Genomic DNA, 19569 nt, shown 5'->3' on the forward strand with positions numbered 1-19569 from the left:
TTTTTTTTATTTATAATTTTTTTTTTTTTTTTCAGAAAAACAATTCACAAAACGTCAATAGGTTTATATATATATATATGTGTGGTATTTTTTTTTTTTTACTTTTTAATTGATTTTTTTAATAAGGAGTTCACCTTTTTGGGTTAATGTTTTGATACAACCATATTGCAATACATATTTGGTTGATTTGTTTTTTTTTTTATATTACAAAGAACAAATATTAAATAATATGACATGGCATAAGGGAAGAATTGCTTATTATGTTACAGAGATCCATCAAGAAAAAAATCAAAAATATGAATTTTCACAAAAAAAATGTTATGCACCCTTCAGGGCAGTGTTTGATCAGGTCCTAAAAAGGATCTTTTGTGAAAGAGCACCACCACTAATGAAAAAATAAAAAATAAAAAACAAGAAAGAAATGAAAATTGCAAAAATAATTCCCACCAGTCATGCGCAGTGCACTCACATACCCTTGACCTACTTTTCTCTAGACATGTGCTGGGTTAGGGTGTTAGTAAGTCCAGGTCGTCACGTTGAAATCGATGCAATCCTCATTTCTCAGAAATAAACGCCGTTGTGGAAAGCATCGCGGAATGGTGTCAGTTGAAGTGGATAGGAAATAGAAGGGAACGATCTTTGGTGATTGAGTTAATTAGTGATATGTTAGGTGAAAACATTATTACGTACTTGCATGCCATGTCAAAATTGGTATAAATTCCCAAAAAAATTACGAAGAATGATCAAATAAAAAATAATAATTACAAGTAAAAATAGAATTTATCGAGTTTTATTGTAGTTTTAATGTGTAAGAGTTGTGCGACCAATTCTGCATGACAAACTGGCTAATCTCGCGCGACTTTATTTAAGGGTTTGTCATTTTAAAGCATAAAATGTCAGAACGGAATTGTAGATGTTTTTGTTTTTTAATTTTCTTTTTTTGTAAAAATATCCCTAGCACATCTTCTACTAGATTATTTTTTTTTTTGTAAAAATATATCTAGCACATCTACTTATTTTTTTTGGTAATGTTTTGAAGGTATACTAATTTCGACATCACACATAAGTACATAGTAATGTTTTCACCTGAAATGCGTTGGTTTAACACGTCACTAATTTGCACAAGCACTCGATCTTTTTATGTAAATATTCAAAGACATGAATGGATTTCATCTTCTTTACGAAATAATAAACCGTTATTTATTACCACAATCCGCATATTGTTTGTTTATGTAGGAATCGAGGTAAACGGGGTCATTTGGGCGGGGCTCTTCTACAAAAGGTTCTTTAAAATCTCTATATTTTGTTTAGCCATACATTTTCTTTTAAGCCAATATGTCGCTTGTATTGCATTACAGTAAAAAAAAAAATAAAAAAAAATGCCGAAGGAATTAGGTAAAAATAAAATCGCAAGAAAAAAAAGTCACAGAAAAAAGTCACGATTTAAACTATAAAAAATGGCACGGTTTCTAAATACTAAACGATTCACGCCAGTAATTCATCTGGGCGTCAATAATAATTATAAGATTATTTGAGTTTCTATTACTGTACACATAGATTCGAAAAACTTGTCAAAAAACAAATATATAACAAATAAATGTGATCAAAGGCAAGATAAGTTACTTTTCTGCCTAACTGGATATATTTTTTTGTGTTTTATTTAATGTAACATGTTTATTCAGCTCGAAAAACATGCAGTGTTTACCGATGCATTGGAAAATTTAAAATGGCGGCCGACTCTCTCTTTGACATGATAAGTTTGGGAAAAGGAGTTAAAAATAAAAAAATGTGCCAAATACTGTTAAAACACCACCAAATATATGTCAGCCTATGTTACGGTAACATTTATTAAGTGAGTTCCTAACAGTATTTTGTTTAGTTTTTTATTTATAACTCCTTTTCCCAAACTTACCGTGTCCGAACGCCATTTACAATTTTCCAATACATCGGTAAACACTGTATATTTTTCGAGCTGAATAAACATGTTACATTAAATAAAAACACTAGAAAATTATCCAGTTAGGGAGAAAAGTAACTTATCTTAGTTTTGATAACATTTATTTGTTATATATTTGTTTTTTGACAACTTTTTCGAATCTATGTGTACAGTAATAGAAACCAGATTATTTCTTGTGCGTCCCTGTTTATTTTTCTCGCAACTACGTGACTTACTGAATCGATATTTTTGCTTATTGAAATTTAAAAACGAAATGTGGAAAATCCTATTTAAAAAAATAATTAAATCATGAAATTAAATCCACCAAATTGTATTTTGGTTTCTTTGTAAACAAGTCATCCATTTTAATCTTTTGTTAATAGTTATTGTTTTATTTTGCGCGGGCGCCATTTTTATTTATTTATTATTATTTATTTATTTATTTATTTTGTCAAAGATCGAAAATTAAACAAAATACTGGCAGAATATTACATTTTCGCTTGAGTAGTGACATTTAATGGATTTTGTTTAATTTTCGATTTCTGGTCGATCGTGGAGGATCGCATGAGACTACCATTTTGTTTTAACTCTCTCTACAAACACTATAATATTACTCAGTAAGCTAAACTATAGAACAAAAAAGTTCGAATCAGTTCAAATTAAGTAGATATACGGTTTAGTGTTAGGTTTAATGTTAGGTTTTGTGTTAGGGTTAGTGTGAGGTGTAATGTTGGGTTTTGTGTTAGGATTAGTGTTAGGTTTCGTGTTAGGATTAGTGTGAGGTTTAATGTTGGGGGGAACGTTAGGGTCAAGTTTTACTTGTAATATTTTACTGTGACTTTTTTTTTTCGACAATGTTTGGGGGTGAAAAATTTTTGTATGGCATGATTTTTCTGCTTTGTTTTCAAACATTTTTTTTTTTTTTTTAGCCTTGTGGCATATTTCCTTTGTCTTTTTTTCTTTTTTTTTCAAATCCAGTGGTTCCAGCCCACTGGGTAATTCCCAGTCTTCCCTTGTATTCATAAAAAAAATCATCATTGCTGGAATTATTTATCACAAGGTTTGTTTCTTTTTTTTTTTTTTTTTTTTTTAGATATTTATTTGAAATAATGATAGTTCCTGAAAACGTGGTTCCAATTGGAATAATATTTGATTACGTCTATTTCTGATTATTATATTGAGTGGTGAACACCTGAGATGTCCTCATTGAATTGTAAGAGAGAGGGGGAGGGACAGTGAGTGAGTGTGGGAGAGAGTGAATTTGTAAGAGAGAGGGGCGTCTCCTCTGCGTAAGTGTGAAAAGAATAAACTTTTAACTGTGTGACTGAATGCGTGTTCATACGCAGTTACATATGTAGATGTATATGTGTGTGCATAACTTATCTCACTAGCTTTGTGAAATATATTCTGCGACTATATTTCACAACGATGATATAAGCATACACTTTGATTCATCACAAAGTCGGAAGGATAAGCAATTCGTTCTTATGTTGTGGGAAAGCTGTGGTCATTTTGGTAATTTTTTTTACTTACATTTTACTGTAACAATCACCTTTAAAATTTCGACCTTTGAATGTTTTCGGGGATGCTGAAAACGAATATCGCACATATCTTTGGCGCGCGTGCGCACCAACGATATGCGCGTTATCGCGTACAATGATGTCCACCATTGAAAACATAAGAAATTATATTGCTTAATATCCAGAAACCTATTTGTTTGCGGATAATTTAAATGAGATATTCGTTTTCAGCATACCCGAAAACCTATTCAAGTCGACATTTTAAAGGTGATGGTTAAGGTGGGAAATAAGTAAAACTTTACCGTTATTATTATTATTATTGTTATTATTATTATTGTTATTGTTATTATTATTATTATTGTTATTATTATTATTATTTAATATAATATAAGATCTAAAAAAAATACGTTACGTTGATCTGTTTTTAGTGTTTATTTTTTATTTTTACTTTTTCTTTATTGTTAGAAATTTTTTGAAACATAAAGATAAAAAAGAAAGAAAAGGAATATAAAAAGATTTACTGTTTTGTTCTCATTAAGGATTTTTTTTTTTTTTTACACTCTTGTTCACCATCAATAAGTTATATTGCCAGTTGGACGCAGGGACTACGGAATTGATGCACCGTTTTATTGCCATTTCTTAATTTAACACTTCTTAAATTATGTTTCTCAAATTTAAAAAAAAAAGGAAGAAATAACACAATTACTCTTTAAAAAGTGCCGTTTTTACACGAATATATATATATATATATATATATATATATATATATATATATATGCAAAAGGACCTTGTGTCTGTTTTCTTCTAGAGTATTTTTTATTATAATTTTTAATTTATTAGAAAAATAAAAAAAGCTGGAATTTAGAGAACTGTTTACTGGTATGTTTGTATGATTTGGGTTTTTTTTTTTCTTCATTTCTGTTAATTTTTTTTGGCAAGATTAATGAAGGTTGCTGGTATTTCAAAACTCCAGCCTTTTAAAGAAGTTTTATTTTTGTTGTTTTTTTTTGTGTGTTTGTTTTTTTGTTTGTTTTTTTTTCAAAGACCGCACAAAGATTTACAAAGATTAAAGGCTATTTATGAGCATCATCAAGGTCAGTTTCTTTTTTTTTTTAGAAGCATTGTCATGTTTGAAGAAAACCTAGCTATTAACACACTTTGAAACGCGCCTACAACTGAGTGTTTTAAAAAGAATTAATTTTTAAAACGAAATTTAAAGCAAAAAATGGTTGAGGAGAAGCGGAGTCTATTAAACCTTACTTGTTAGCCCCAATAGAAGACAATCTCTTCCCCCATCATCCACTTCAGAATGCGTGAGTTAGTTTGTGATATAGCGGGTTAGGGTTAGGGTTAGCGCATCATCGGGAGGTAATGTCGTGTTTCGATTTTCAGCGTTGATGTGTTGGCTGCGTCGAAGCTACACAAACCGATGTCTTCACTCTTTGCTGCATTTTACTTCAGTTAAAGTTATCAAAAATCGGGGGTGTCATGGGGCCAATACTTCATATCTATATAAGACATTCGAATATTCCATTAAAGTTCTCATTTAGCTCTCAAACACTTAGTAAAGAAGTTGAAAACATAATTTCCCTCTCGCCAATCTACAATTTAAATATGTTATAACATATCTTTCATGTGGCCTCTTGGCGTTGCCAGATTCTAGGGCTAGAATTCGTCTAGTCTGGTGGAGTATCCAGTTTCGTGTTGTTACTTAATGTAACATCGCTTAGGAAAATAATGCACTATTCATTGTAAAATCCTAGTGTGGGGCAGCCATATCCAGGAGACCTTATTTGGGCCGTGAATACTATATGATTTCGTACAGTTTACTTGTAGGGAAAACGTACCTCGTGTCAGGTTGGCCTGACAAAACCATGTACACAAAGACCTTAGGCACTCTAGCAGAGCGTCTAGTCTGTTTCCACCAGTCTGTATATGCTAATTAATATGCACAATTTCTCTCTCTCTCCCGTTTATTGTAATGTGATATATTCTTCTAATTACGGATGACCCGTCGGACGAAACCTGGGTATCTTCATCGAACGCAGTGATGCATATAATCTAAATCAAATAATACATATTGCTCTTTTTATGGTTTACGATCATCATGATATTATTGTTCTGTGAACACGAGACACACACGCACACACATATTTATATCTTCTGATGAGTTAAGGGCAAAATAGATTCACTAATTGATATAATAATTAAGTGATTGATTTTGCGCTACGAAACAGATACTGCCAAGAATTGTATAAGTCAACTGAATTAAAGGAATAAATTATGAATTTTGGAATATAACTTTTTGCCATTTATTCTCTCTCTCTCTCTCTCTCTACTTATATATATATATATATATATATATATATATATATATATATATATATATATATATATATATATAGGCATGCTTTTATATACTTAATAGTTTTTGAGATATTTAATGTCGAAATGTGTTCACTTGTGGAACAGCCTGTATATTAGAGACCTTGGCTTGCATTTGACGGAAACTTATGACTTTTTTCTAAGTTTATTTTTTCGGTTTATTTGCTTTTTCTCTCAGCCACTCCGTATCATCTCATAGTTTATAAGAAAAATATCGGCATTTTGAAAACATCGCTCCGTATCTGAAAACTATTATACAAATTAGAAAGCCAAATATCGATGTTTGCTTTAGTTTTTTTTTTTTTTTTTCTCCAGACAGATTATAAATCTTAAAGAATAAACAGGATGTCGACTTAAAAAAAAAAAGTCTTCCTTGTGTGGTGGAGTAATATGAAAGGTATTTGCACTACTAGAGTTATATTATACAAATGATCATAGTTTAGACTTTTTTGTTTCATAATTTGTTATGAAAATCATGTCTCATTTTTACTCCGAAGGTCTTGGGACAAATAACGACGAGATATCTGCTATACACAAGGATGGATTTGATTATGTTGTATTTCTGCCCTTGTCCAGATTCTCAACACGTTGTCAGATTGTTTGCAAATTATTTTCTGTTTAATTATCTCTTAAGGCAGAGCACTCTGATATCAGAAATAACGGTTTCCAATTAGCGAATACGCAAGAGCTTTTTTTCTTAAAGAAGAATTTAACTATCTAAGGTTAGCGATTCTCTTAAATGAAAGCTGAAATTTTTCTTCTTTTTTTTTGCAGACAATTTGGCTAATATAAGTAGGGCGTTGGACTTTCGTAGTCGATGGTGACTAAAGGTCGTGGGTTCGAAACTCAAGATCTATGACGTCTTTGTGAAAACATATATATATATATATATATATATATATATATATATATATATATATATATATATATATATATATATATACATATAACTCTTTTTCCAATATATGCGCTAATTAGAAACATCTATGACCACTTATGAATTTGATTTTGCAAAAAACATTTCCTTTGATGAGATGATTCATTTTTTGAAAATCCATAGATTAAGGGAAAAACTTTAATTCTTTGTTAAAAAAAAGAAATTCCTCGTAATTTTTTTCAATTTACGGAATTCCACTCTGAATCCTAGAAACAGTCAAGCTACGCTGTCGAGAGGTAGAACCTCGAAACACACGTATATTTCGAAGTCATATATATATATATATATATATATATATATATATATATATATATATATATATATATATATATATATATATATGATTAGTTCTTTTTTCGGAAAAAGAAATCCAGCCAGAGTGCTCAATTAAAAGGAAAAAATCCGAAGATATCCGAAAAATAAGAGCGTATATATATTTTGTATACAGAAAGTTGTTAAATGAGATAAGTCATTGGTACCGTCGGTTTCAAGCCTGATAATTAGAACCGTTTTAGATATCCATATCAATTTCTCTTCAGCCAATACTCATCAATACTCAGAGATGAGTATTGGCTGAAGAGAGCTTGATATGGATGTCTAAAACGGTTCTAATTATCGGGCTTGAAACCGACGGTACCAATGATTTATCTCATCTAACAACTTTCTGTACACAAAATACAATATATATATATATATATATATATATATATATATATATATATGGGCATAATATCAGTCAGTCGACGAAAAATCATCAGCACACAAATAGGCGGAAAGATTAAAAATACAAATGTGTAAATAATGATGTTCTAGAAGTTAATTTTCGGAATCCTCTTCCTTTTTCTCGCCTTTTCTATAAACATATATTGTATATGTGGGCAGCAGATCTGCATTTAAACAAACATCGTTGGAAGAAATAAACACTTCATATCGGTTGCGTTTTTATCATTTTTTTTTTTTTTTTTACTTCGGGGATCTTCATATATTTTTTAAATTCCCTTTTCTATCCCAAACAAAGTACAGTGCCGTCTGGATGTAGGGAGAGCTACTATCTGGGACATAATTTGCAGGGATATTATGTAGGGAGATGAGCAGCAAGAGGTCTGTTCACATTACACTTGAACTTCTGCATGTCAGTACATTTGGGAAAGCAGAATCCTGGAAGGGAGTTCCAAAGTTTAGCAGTTCTTGGGAAGAAGATATTGGAGTAGGAGGCTTTCTTACATCTACGGATCTCTACTGTGTAGGGGTGGGATTTAGTTGCTTGTTGGGTTTGTCGGGAGTAATTATGTCAGAGGTATTACGTCAATGGGTACAAGTGCTTGTAGATCGTCAGTGGATTCACCATTAAAATACTTGTAGAACGGAATCTTTGATGAATCCAGGAATCCAAGCATTTGTACTAATGCAAATCTACGTAGACTTTGTCAATATAAAATAAGAGTTAACTCTCGTAGTATTTGATAACGGATTCTAAGAATAAATCATAGAACGAAGTTTTGTTAGTTTACTTCCGAGAGGGGGAGGGGTGATACGATCCTTGGTTTCTACGCGGGCAATGTTGATATCGAATAAAAACGCAACCTATATGAGCTGTCGACTTCTTTCAGCAATGTTTGTTTAAATATATGTATATACGCACATCTATGTATATACGTATATACATATACATACATACATCAACGGATATCTTCGGTCTGTACACTTTCATAATAAATTTCAAGTTGACATAGGAAGATCTCTGTCATTTTTTGTGCCTGTGTCAATAGTAAACGGTCTATCGAACACAAGTTCATTTTTGCTCTATAGCAGGCGATGGAGAGGTTTATACCTTTTTCACACGGTATTACTGAATGCAATAGAGCTGGTCGATTACATAGTCTGTGCATGTATCCATTACACCAGTCGCACCTTTCTATTCATTTCTTTTATATGCTTAAAGGAAAGAGTGCTGCCTTAATACACAATACACACACACACACACACACATATATATATATATATATATATATATATATATATATATATATATATATATATATATATATAAAAATTAAGCTGCAAAATAAATTTTCAATGGTAAGGCAAGCTTATCTATTTTTTTTTTTTACAAGGTGGTCACCATTTATCAAGGCCCGGAAGCCACTCGGGGATAAGGGTTATTATAAGTACAATACGTTAGTGTGGATGTTTAAAGTGTTTACTTAAGGGGGCGGTTCATCAGGAATTTGTTTACGTTGGACTTGAAGACATCCAAGTTGTAGTCAGGATAATAAGACAAAAAAAAACTCTACCTAGTTAAGAGGAGCAAACAATAGAATAAGTTCAGGTGATAAAGCGTAAAATTACATAGGAACGTGATGACATTATAAAACTAATAAGGGTTACAGAAAACGGAATAAAAGATAAATCTCTTTCTGTAACCATTATTTACTTGATAATGTAACCAAGTTCCTATGTAAATATACACCTTAATTTTTTAACTTCTATATATAGATATATATTTTACGTTACACCGGTGTAACCTTGGCCGGTGTAACGTACAATATTTTTCTGTAAAAATTTATAAGAGAGAAAAGACTATTTTTAACATTTGATTTTTTTCGATTTTCGATACTTATCGGATTAATTTCTGTACAAAATAATTCAAAGTACACTGCCAGGAATATAAATTACCTTTGTGCGAAATTTGCAAAAGATAGGCTCAGCCGTTTCGGAACCTATGAGGAAGGAACACATACACACAAAAAGTGACTTATATAAAATAGCAGAGTAGATATGAACAAAGATGTCGGAATAAACATACGATGTTGAGTGTTCTGTGTACTTTTTTCTTCTTGCCCTTGTCATGCATTTTTTTCTATCTAAGCAAAGAATTTTTAATTTTTCTGAAGAGTATATGCATGAACGAGATGGTGTTCTCATTAGTAATAAATGTTTGTTTCTGCATAACGAAACGAATCTGTAAAAAATTGTATCGAAATTTTAACATGCTGGGGGAGCTGTTTTGTATGAAAAATAAATATTTGAATTTTTCGAAATGTTTGAGAAAGTTTAAATCTCATCGACTGGCAGTATTATCGAAAACTTATTCTACGATCATGGTAAAAAAAAAGTTAAAAGACGATGTTTTTTCGCCTCAATTGTAAATTCACCATTTTCGTGTTTCCAAATTATTAAACTAAAACGAATGGGCGGAGGATGGGGATGTGAGAACATCAAATGCTTTCCTTACAATAATTCTATTTAAAAATTCAATTTTGGCGCGTTTTCTTAAAAAAAACTGATCTGGATTTTTTAGAAGATATAGAAGGAATGTCTGTTTCATGTCAAAGAATGTTTATAGATACGTCCAAGAGCTTCTATCAGCAACTCTGTCTGTCTGTCTGTTGGTTTGTCACGCCTGTTTTAAATAATATTTTTTTGTCAGTCTGTTAACCTTCAACTTGAAATACCATTTTTTCCTGGACTATCAGTCCTCAATTTAATATAGTGTTTTTAGTTATGCTTTAATTTAAAATAGCATTTTCGTCGGTCTGTCACGCATCAGTTTTAAATAGTATGTTCGTCAGTCTGTCACATTTCAGATTGAAATAGCATTTTTCTTGATTTGTCATGCTTTAGTCTAGAATATTTTTTTTGGGGGGGGGGGTCAGATGTGTCGATCTTTCACAGTTAAATTTTGTTTGAACACAATTTAAGAATTTTTTTTTTTTGTTATTAAAATGCAGAATTTGTTTTTGCTTTTTCCTTATAATATTTTAAAACCTTTTCTTTCCTTTTTAGTTTCTTTTTTTTTTGGGGGGGGGGTGAACCACAACAGCTTTCATTTTATTATTAACTCCCCTCCCCCTAAAAAAAAAAAAGACTTAATCAATTGAGAAAACGTCAAAGTCATATGGTATACCAGAGAAAGGGGGGCGTCACATAACATACCAGTGGGTTACGTGTAACATACCAGTGGGTTACATGTCACACCTGGGGGAGGGTTAAATAACGTACAATAATCACATTAGACACAGGAATAGAAAAAACAAGAAAAATGGCCGAAAAAAAAAAGAAATGGCCTTTTTAAAATGGCTCAAAAAATTTTGTTGTTGATTTTCTCACTATTTCCATTTTTTTCTTTGCACATTTTCTTCTCTTTTATACATTTTCTACATTTTTTTTATAAACAAATCATTTTTTAATTTTTTTTTTTTCATTTTTGTTTCGTTTTCAACAAATTTTCTTTTTTTTTCTTATGTTATTATTTTACAAAGTTTTTCCTATTATTCACTTTTATATTAGTTCGTGTGTCTTTTTTTTAAATTTTATCCAAGATATTCAAGCATGTGAACTCAAATGAACCCAACAACCCTTTTTTTCTTCTTTTTTGTCTTTTATCTTTTTATTACCTTCTCCCGTTTTAAAATTTTTTGTCACATTATTATTTGCCAAGTTTAAATTCCATATTATTTACCAAGTGTAAATTTAACCAAGTTTAAATTTCACATTTTTTTACCCAGTTCAAATTTTACATTTTTTTACCCAGTTCAAATTTCATATTTTTTTATCCAGTTCAAATTTCATATTTTTAACAAAGTTTTAATTCCATATTTTTCCAATCTTTCTGTTGACTTCGATTTCTTTTCCAAGAATTCAAAAATTTGGCCTTTGAAAAGAAACATAGTTGCGTCCAAGCATCCCAAAACGAAGCTCCGTCCATTTGTTCAACCGAGAAACTTCAGTTTGAAATTGCATTTCCGTCAGTCTGTCACGCTTAAGATCTAAATAAAAGTTTTAAAATACGTCCACACATTTCTATTAGAATCATCACATTGCTGTTTGCAATAAATACACGGATGGGCGTATCTTAGGAATTGACTTTCTGTTTGTTTGTTTTTTGTGTTGTTTGTTTTGTTTTTTGTATTTTTTTTTGCTTTTGTTTTTCGAGGGAGATTTTATTTTTAATTCACATCTACCAATCTTTGGCAATATTGTAATAAACAACATCTGTTTTACACGACACTGTGTCTGACGTCACTCACCATAATGACTTCGTTATTTCTGATGACCAAAATGGTGATTTCGTTACTGACTCTACCACATCTCATCCCTAGATACCAGCTCATAGGTAATGAACGTATAATGTTTTTTTTTTCCTTTAAATAAATGGAAACTGTGAATCATTTTTATAGATTAAAGTAGTTTGCTTGAAGCATTGTTTATTGTGTACATAAGAAGAAATTTAAGTTTATATAAGGCAAAACAATGCAAGGATGTGACGAATAGACTCAAACTTAAACTTACTTAAGATATAATGGTAAAAACTATGCAATTTCACTTTTATTGATCCAATTCATGTGTACATTTTTTTTTATTGTGCAATATTTTATTTGCAGATTATTCTTACATGCTTCAGGTGGTCAGGCGGTTTGTCCGCAATGCTATATTTCGGGATGACTTCCCTTCGTCAGGTGTATGTTCAACTTTCAAACGTACCTGACGAGTTTTATTGTAGATGGAGCAAGTAAGAACTTTTATATGTAAAATATTGTATAAAAATATACATATGTATAATAGAAAAAGGTAGTTTGTTTGAAGCATTGCTAGTAAATATATATAAAGGAGTATAAGAAGGCTATAGCAAGGCAGAGAACCGGCTGTTGTATTGGTGTTACATATGAACAAAAATGGACGAACGGAAGAAGGTCTTACTTGTTTTGCTCTTTTATTTACCTTCCTATTAGTGTCGGAATGATTAATCGAAATCGGAATTGGAATCGAAAAAATCGGAACTTTTGGGGGTATCGGAATCTGTAACAGACTTGGAAAAATGTGTATTTATATTCCGATGCCAAAACGATTCTTTAATTATCTCTTTTTTTATTTGATTTTGTTGGAAACAAATCTTCTACAGCTGGGTGTAATGATAAAATAATCAATATTTATTGATTTTTAAAATAGCAGTCAAACTAAAATCTACAGATCATCCCCACAAGTGTATTTTTACATTTAAGCAAAATATATGCATACTGAACATTTGTTTTTAATGGTAATTGGATAAAAAAAAAAAAACTTTATTGTAAATATTTAGAGATTTATAAAACATCAGAATCAGAATCGGTAATTGTATCAGAATCGGTAATTTAGCTAAGAATCAGTAATTGTATCGGAATCGGAAAAAATATTGGAATCGTCCCATCACTATTTTTTATATCCATTTATCTTCTTTCGTTTGTCCATTTTTCTTTATACGCCATGCCAATATAATCCGATTCCCTGCATTGCTATAGCCTTCTTATAATCCTACACATTGATATATATATATATGTATATATATATAGTTATACATATATGCACATATGAATTGGATCAATAGAAGTGAAACTGCAAAGCTGGTTCCACCATTACGACTTAAGTTGTGTCGGTTTGCTTTGTTCCACCTTTTATAAATTTAAATTTCTTCTTATAACCATTTTCATGTTATTTTTTATTGAACTCTTTCTAATCATTTTTTTTTTTATTTCTTTGGTTAACATCTGTATCAAATTCCAATTTCGTCTCAAGCCAAGTTGGCCATTGGTTGTACAAATTGATGCGGAGGGGAGGGAATACTAGATGCTAAAACCTGTTAGCGTTAAGTGTTTCCCCAAAATGTCATGCGAAAATATCTTTTCTTTTTCTTACTGGGAAATGAGGGCCAAAGAAAAACTTTACATAGGGGGTTGGGGGTTGGGGGTATGGTAAAAAAAAAAAAATGTAACGGACAAACGTGCTGACGTACAAACAGAAAAACAGATGGATAAGACAACAACAAATTTAGATTTAAAAAAAAAAATTTTACAATGAAAAATTCCCCTCCAATATCATATCCGTTTTTAGTAAGTTTTTTTTTTTTAACCAACGGATTAAAACGTTAGCATTGTCAATGTAAGTCCCCCTCTCCCCCAACAAATCTATATCTATATTTGAAGGTTTGAATGCATGTGTGTGTGTGTGTTGTCAATGGACAGGCTTAAAAAATTTTGTATCAAAAAGAGTAAATAAACCTCCTTAATATATATATATATATATATATATATATATATATATATATATATATATATATATATATATATATATATATATATATATATGTGGGTATGTTTGAGAATGGAGGCTGATGGAGGGTAGAAAAATTGTGTAGCCCCAATGTAGCAATAAAAAAAGGCCTGCCTGTGTATGAAAGACAGTATTTTTTTTTTTTTTTTTTTAAATTTTAAGCCTGACTTCCAATCGGGTGTGAACTCTGACCGTTGGCATGAAAATACCAAATCTGTAATTGTTTCTTGGAATCTTTTACAAATTTCCATTTCGATTCGACCTGCGAATGTTCCAGAGATTCCCCACCCACCAACACTCATATTCTCTCCCGGCGTTTTATGTTTCTACAAAATTTTGGATTTTCAATTTGTGCTTTTTGAGGAGAGGGGGGGGTATTCACTTCCGCTATTAAAAAAAAAAAGAAAAGTTAATTAAGCAAGGGATTATTTCAAAACCCTCAACTTTTTTCAGTCTTTTACTAAAATTTTGTACTTTGTCTCCTTCAAAAAAAAAACACTTAAAATGTAAAAGTTCATCATATTGCTTGACTTCAATGACTATATACATAGTTACATAGTTACATCCTACACACACACGCACACATATATATACACACATATAAATATATACACACACACATGTGTGTGTATGTGTACGTGCGTCTATGTGTGTGTGTAAGCATTTTACTGGTTCACAGTGCCCTGTGACTCCTTTCTTATTCAAGTAGATTATAATTAAGCGAGAACAAAACAATTAAAAAATAACTGTATATATATATATATATATATATATATATATATATATATATATATATATATATATATATATATATATATATATGATTATTTTTGGGGGGGGGAAAGAAATCCATCAGAGTGCTCAATTAAAAGGAAAATCCGAAGATATCCGAAAAATAAGAGCATATTTATATTTTGTATTTTGTGTAAAGAAAGTTGTTAGATGAGATAAGTCATTGGTACCGTCGGTTTCAAGTCCGATAAATAGGACCGTTTTAGAGATCCATATCAAGCTCTCTTCAGCCAATACTCATCTCCTGGATCATCATGGAGATGAGTATTGGCTGAAGAGAGCTTGATATGGATGTCTAAACCGGTCCTAATTATCGGGCTTGAAACCGACGGTACCAATGACTTATCTCATCTAACAACTTTCTGTACACAAAATACAATATATATATATAAAGTAAGGATGCAAAGAGGGAAAGAAAAACTGTGGAGATACAATTAAAACTAATAAAAAATGTGTGTGTGTGTGTGTGTGTGCGTGTGTGCGTGTAATACATGTCAGGTCTACACTATTCAATTCACTTTTATTAAAGTTTTGCTATGAAACCTGTACTTCTTTATATATTAAATTTGCATATACATACATTTGTACGAATATATATCCAATATTTTTATATGAATATATATAAATATACAAGCACATATGCTGTATAGTGAAAATGCGATTAAACGATGGTTTCAAGAGGTATCGGTTAAGAATTGCACACATTCCTCCATCATCAGCAGTATGTCTAATGGCGAAAATTTCAGACTCTGAAACTTCGTAAAAATAACAACAACAAAAAAAAATTAATTAAAAGTAATATACATATATATATATATATATATATATATATATATATATATATATATGTTTATGCACGTGCGTGTGTGTGCGTGCGTAAGTGTATACGTGTATGTGCGTGTGTTCAAAAATAGGTATGCTATAATAAATATTGAAACCTCAGTTTTTCTTCCCCTTCTATGCTTCGTCAGAAACCAATAAAAATGTACATAAATATTTAAACAAATCTTTTGTAACGATCCCACCCCGAATAAAACACCCAGTTTATCCCACTATTCTAATTTGTTTTACACTTTAGAAGATCAGAATTTACATCCAACTCTATCCTATTTCAATTACTTTACTTTCGATCCAATTAATTTTTGATTTTTTAATCATAATTTCGAAATCTTTTATCTAAGACTTGATTTAAGCCTTATCGGTAATTTATTGAAATTCAAACTAAACGGCTTCATTTACGTATCTTTTTTTTATTATTATTTAACTCGTTACACTTTCCTCGTTAATTTGGTTTATTTTGTTATTTTTTGTCATAATAAAAATGATTAATGAATGATTGAATGAATGAACGAATTTATGAATGAATCAGAAAAAGTTTGTGCTTTGGACTTTATCACATATAATTTTCTCCAGAAATTTTTTTTTTTTTTTTTACTCATATTTTTGTTTGTTTTTTTTTCCTCAATTTTCTTTCAGATTTTTTTTGTATTCATCTGTATTTGCCTTTCAATGGCTAATTAAACTAAAAAGACACCTTGGCGATAATGCACTCCATTTTCTTTGTCAAATAATATATATATTCCATGCTGGTATCGGAAAAGGGAGTTATGATGATTAAAAAAAAAAAATTAGATTCATGTTGTTTGTCAGTCCTGTGGTCAGGAATGGTTACACTATGAGAAAATCAATTGGCATTTGAACATATCTAAAAAAAAAAAAAAATGAACCAGATTTCTTTAAATCCTCCTCAAACACTCTTCGCATTTCGAATATAAAATTCTTGCTGATACAACGAAGAGTTATCGTTCATCTTTGGTGGTTAGATGAATAGTGTTATTTATTTTATATTATTATAGTTCAGTTTCTTGTGTCCATCTAGACAAACAGAGATTTTATTATAGATAATTGCTTGCTTTAAATGTATTTCTTTTTAAATGTATAATGAGAAAGTGATAATTTTCTAATGTCGATTCCGTTTTCAGAAAATGGTCAATCCTTCGGAACGAATCCAAATCAGAAAATTTCCAAAAAAAAAAAAAAAAAAATTGAGCAGATTACTTATTTCCCAATTCAATTTACTGAGGTATATGAACAAACAGATATCATGTCACGAACAGATGACGTTCATCCCTGATGGGTTCTAGAATGATATCATATTATAATATGATATCATATTATAATATGATATCATATTATAATATGATATCATATTATAATATGAACGAACAGATGTTATGGAACAAATAAATGTCATGACATTAGCAAACATCATATCATGAACAGATATCCTGGCAGGAACAAAGTCAACAGATGTCATGTCATGGACAGATGTCCTGACACAAACAGATGTCATGTCATGAACAGATCTGCTGGCACAAATAGATGTCATGGTCATATGCCAGATCATGAACAGATATCCTGACACAAACAGATGTTATGTCATAACAGATGTCCTGGCACAAACAAATGTCCTAGCACAAAAAGTTGTCATGGCATAAACAGAGTCAACAGATGTTCTGACACAAACAGATGTTCTGGCACAAACAGATGTTCTGACACAAACAGATGTTCTGACACAAACGGATGTTCTGACACAAACGGATGTTCTGGCATGAACAGATGTCATTCAGTCCTGATGGCTCCTTAAATGGTATCATAATATAATAGTTCGCTTTTTTTTTTTCGCTGTTGTATCTTTCTATATTTCAAGACAACTCTTGGGAATCTTGCAGATCTAAAACCGCACTTGATTTCTGATAATTATCCACCCTTCCGTTACTGACCGACTCGCAACTTCCATTGGCATTTCGCTTTTTCCTTCATTTTTCTTTCTTTCATTCCTTCTTTCCTTCATTCTTTTTTCTTCATAAATTTCCTTCACTAAACATTCCCCCCACATACAACCCTCATAAAAGAAAAATTAAAAATAAAATAAAGTAAAAAAAAAAAAAATTCTTTTTTCTTCGTCAACTTTTCTTTAATCTTTCATTTTCTAATTCGATCCGTCTTTTTTCCTTTTGTTTCGAGATTTTTTGGGGTTTTTTCCTCATATCATGGTGGAGGTATGTTATCATCCGGATCTTCTGCATTCAGTGGCCTTCCCAAAGAGAGGATCCGATAAAGAACACGGTTGATCCGATTAGCACCAGGGAAGGAAAACGCCTCTCCGTTTGTATCCGGCTGGAGAAGAAAAAACAAAAGACGAAAATTAGATTTTTGAAAGAGAAATCGGAAGGAAAAGAAAAAGAAAATTGAAGAAAAAGTGCAAAAACAAAATATGAAAACGAATTTAAAAAAAAACTAACAAAAGAAAGAATGGAAAAATAAATGAAAGTAATAATATAAAAAAAACACAAAAAAATATTGTTTCTTTTTTTTGGTTTTTATTTTACGTCACATCAACCCTTTTTAGTTCATTTAATCCCAAATCTAGTAATTTTATTCTCAAATATTTATTCATCGTGCTTGGTTTGGATGTTTTGTTTTTATGGTCTATCAACACTTTTCAGGTTATTCAATACTGAATCCAGCAATTTGGGAAAAGGCTTTTATGCTTCAAGTTCTTTATATCTTGAAATAGTTATTCATTGTGTTTGGTTTTATTGTTTTGTAGAGAAAAATGTTGTTTCTATTTTTTTTGCTTTGTAGGGCATGATTGAGTTTTCCGAAGGGGAATAGGAAAAACAATAACATTAATGGTTGGTAAAGTTAAGGTGAGGAAGTCGGTATATTTGGAAAATATCAGTAGTAGCGCCAGGATACAAAGAGGAAAAAAACAAAGAAGAAACTGGGAAGAAAGTAAAGAATTAAAAAAATAAAAATAAAATGTGTGTGTGTGTGTGTGTGTGTGTGTGTGTGTGTGTGTGTGTGTGTGTGTGTGTGTGTGTGTGTGTGTGTGAGTCAAAAACTTTCGACAGAGGCGACGGATTTCCACAAGATTGGTATCATTTTGAAGCTCAACCCTTCAGACGACAAATGTCGAAAAATTGGCTAAAAATATTAATTCCTTCACCCTCAACTGGGCACTTTTCTACAGAAAGGGGTAGCAAAAAATCGTTCCTTCATAACAATTTAGCCATACACGCATGCGCAAAAAAACGTTCTTTCTTGAATTAGTTTGAATATAAAACAAAACGATTCAATTTCACTGACGTGGTCATAGACCAGTGGGTATGGTAGCAGCGTCGTTATCTTAAGATTGCACGTTTAAGCCGAGATGTAAGATATATTTTTTCTTCGATTTTTAAAGTTTTAATATTGAAACAGTGTTATTTATGCCATTTTTTCGTTGGTTTTTTTATTTTTTTTTTTTTTCCATCAGGTTCGCTGTTTTTTTTTTGTTTTTGTTTTTGTTTTCCGATTTTTTTAAGAAGTTTTACATCGTTCACTTTTTCTTTATTTTGCATCACGCTGTTTTTTTTTGTTTTTTTTTAATATTTAACATCGTTCACTTTTTATTTTCCATTTTGTTTTGATTTATCCCCCCCACACACACACACCTCACCACATCCGAGCAACGCAGTGTACCCCCGCTAGTAATAAATATAAAAGGCAAAAAAAAAAAGAACAATGTGAAAGCTAATAAAAAGAAAAGAAATTTAAAATGAACAAGAAAAAATACAAATAAAAAGGAAAAGACAGAGGAAAAGAAGATATGGTTGATTCGTGAGTAAGAGAGGAAAAAGAGGGAAAAAGAAAAGAAAAAAGAAAAGGAGAAAAGAAGATAGAAAGGGATGGAGAATAAAATAAGAAAACAAGGAAGAAAAAGAAAATGAAAAACTAGAAGAAGAAAGAAGAAAAATGAAAGAAAAGGAAAAAACGAAAAAGAAATAAAAGGAAAATGGGGAAAAAAGAAAAAGGATTTAAAAGGAAAGAAGGTAAAAAGGAAGAAAGGATGAAAGGGAAGAAAGAAC

The 19569-nt window shown here is 30.9% G+C and overlaps 1 protein-coding gene across 7 annotated transcripts in view; it reads right to left on the reverse strand.

Annotated features, from left to right (window-relative positions):
• Positions 1-17478: 17478 nt before the first annotated feature.
• LOC145260394 (uncharacterized) overlaps positions 17479-19569 on the reverse strand; it is a 123586-nt gene continuing 121495 nt past the window's right edge. For 4 of the 7 annotated variants that reach the window (XM_080118351.1, XM_080118352.1, XM_080118353.1 and 1 more), the window contains exon 5: positions 17612-17836. In XM_080118351.1, coding sequence (XP_079974477.1) covers positions 17746-17836 — 91 coding nt within the window. In that variant the 3' untranslated portion in view covers positions 17612-17745. Of the gene's footprint in view, positions 17837-19569 lie in introns of all 7 variants that reach the window. The other 3 variants (XM_080118357.1, XM_080118358.1, XM_080118359.1) reach the window with 1 other exon arrangement.

This window comes from Euprymna scolopes, chromosome 36 (assembly GCF_053919585.1).
Source record: "Euprymna scolopes isolate OS-2025 chromosome 36, ASM5391958v1, whole genome shotgun sequence".
Classification (NCBI taxonomy): Eukaryota; Metazoa; Mollusca; class Cephalopoda; order Sepiida; family Sepiolidae; genus Euprymna; species Euprymna scolopes.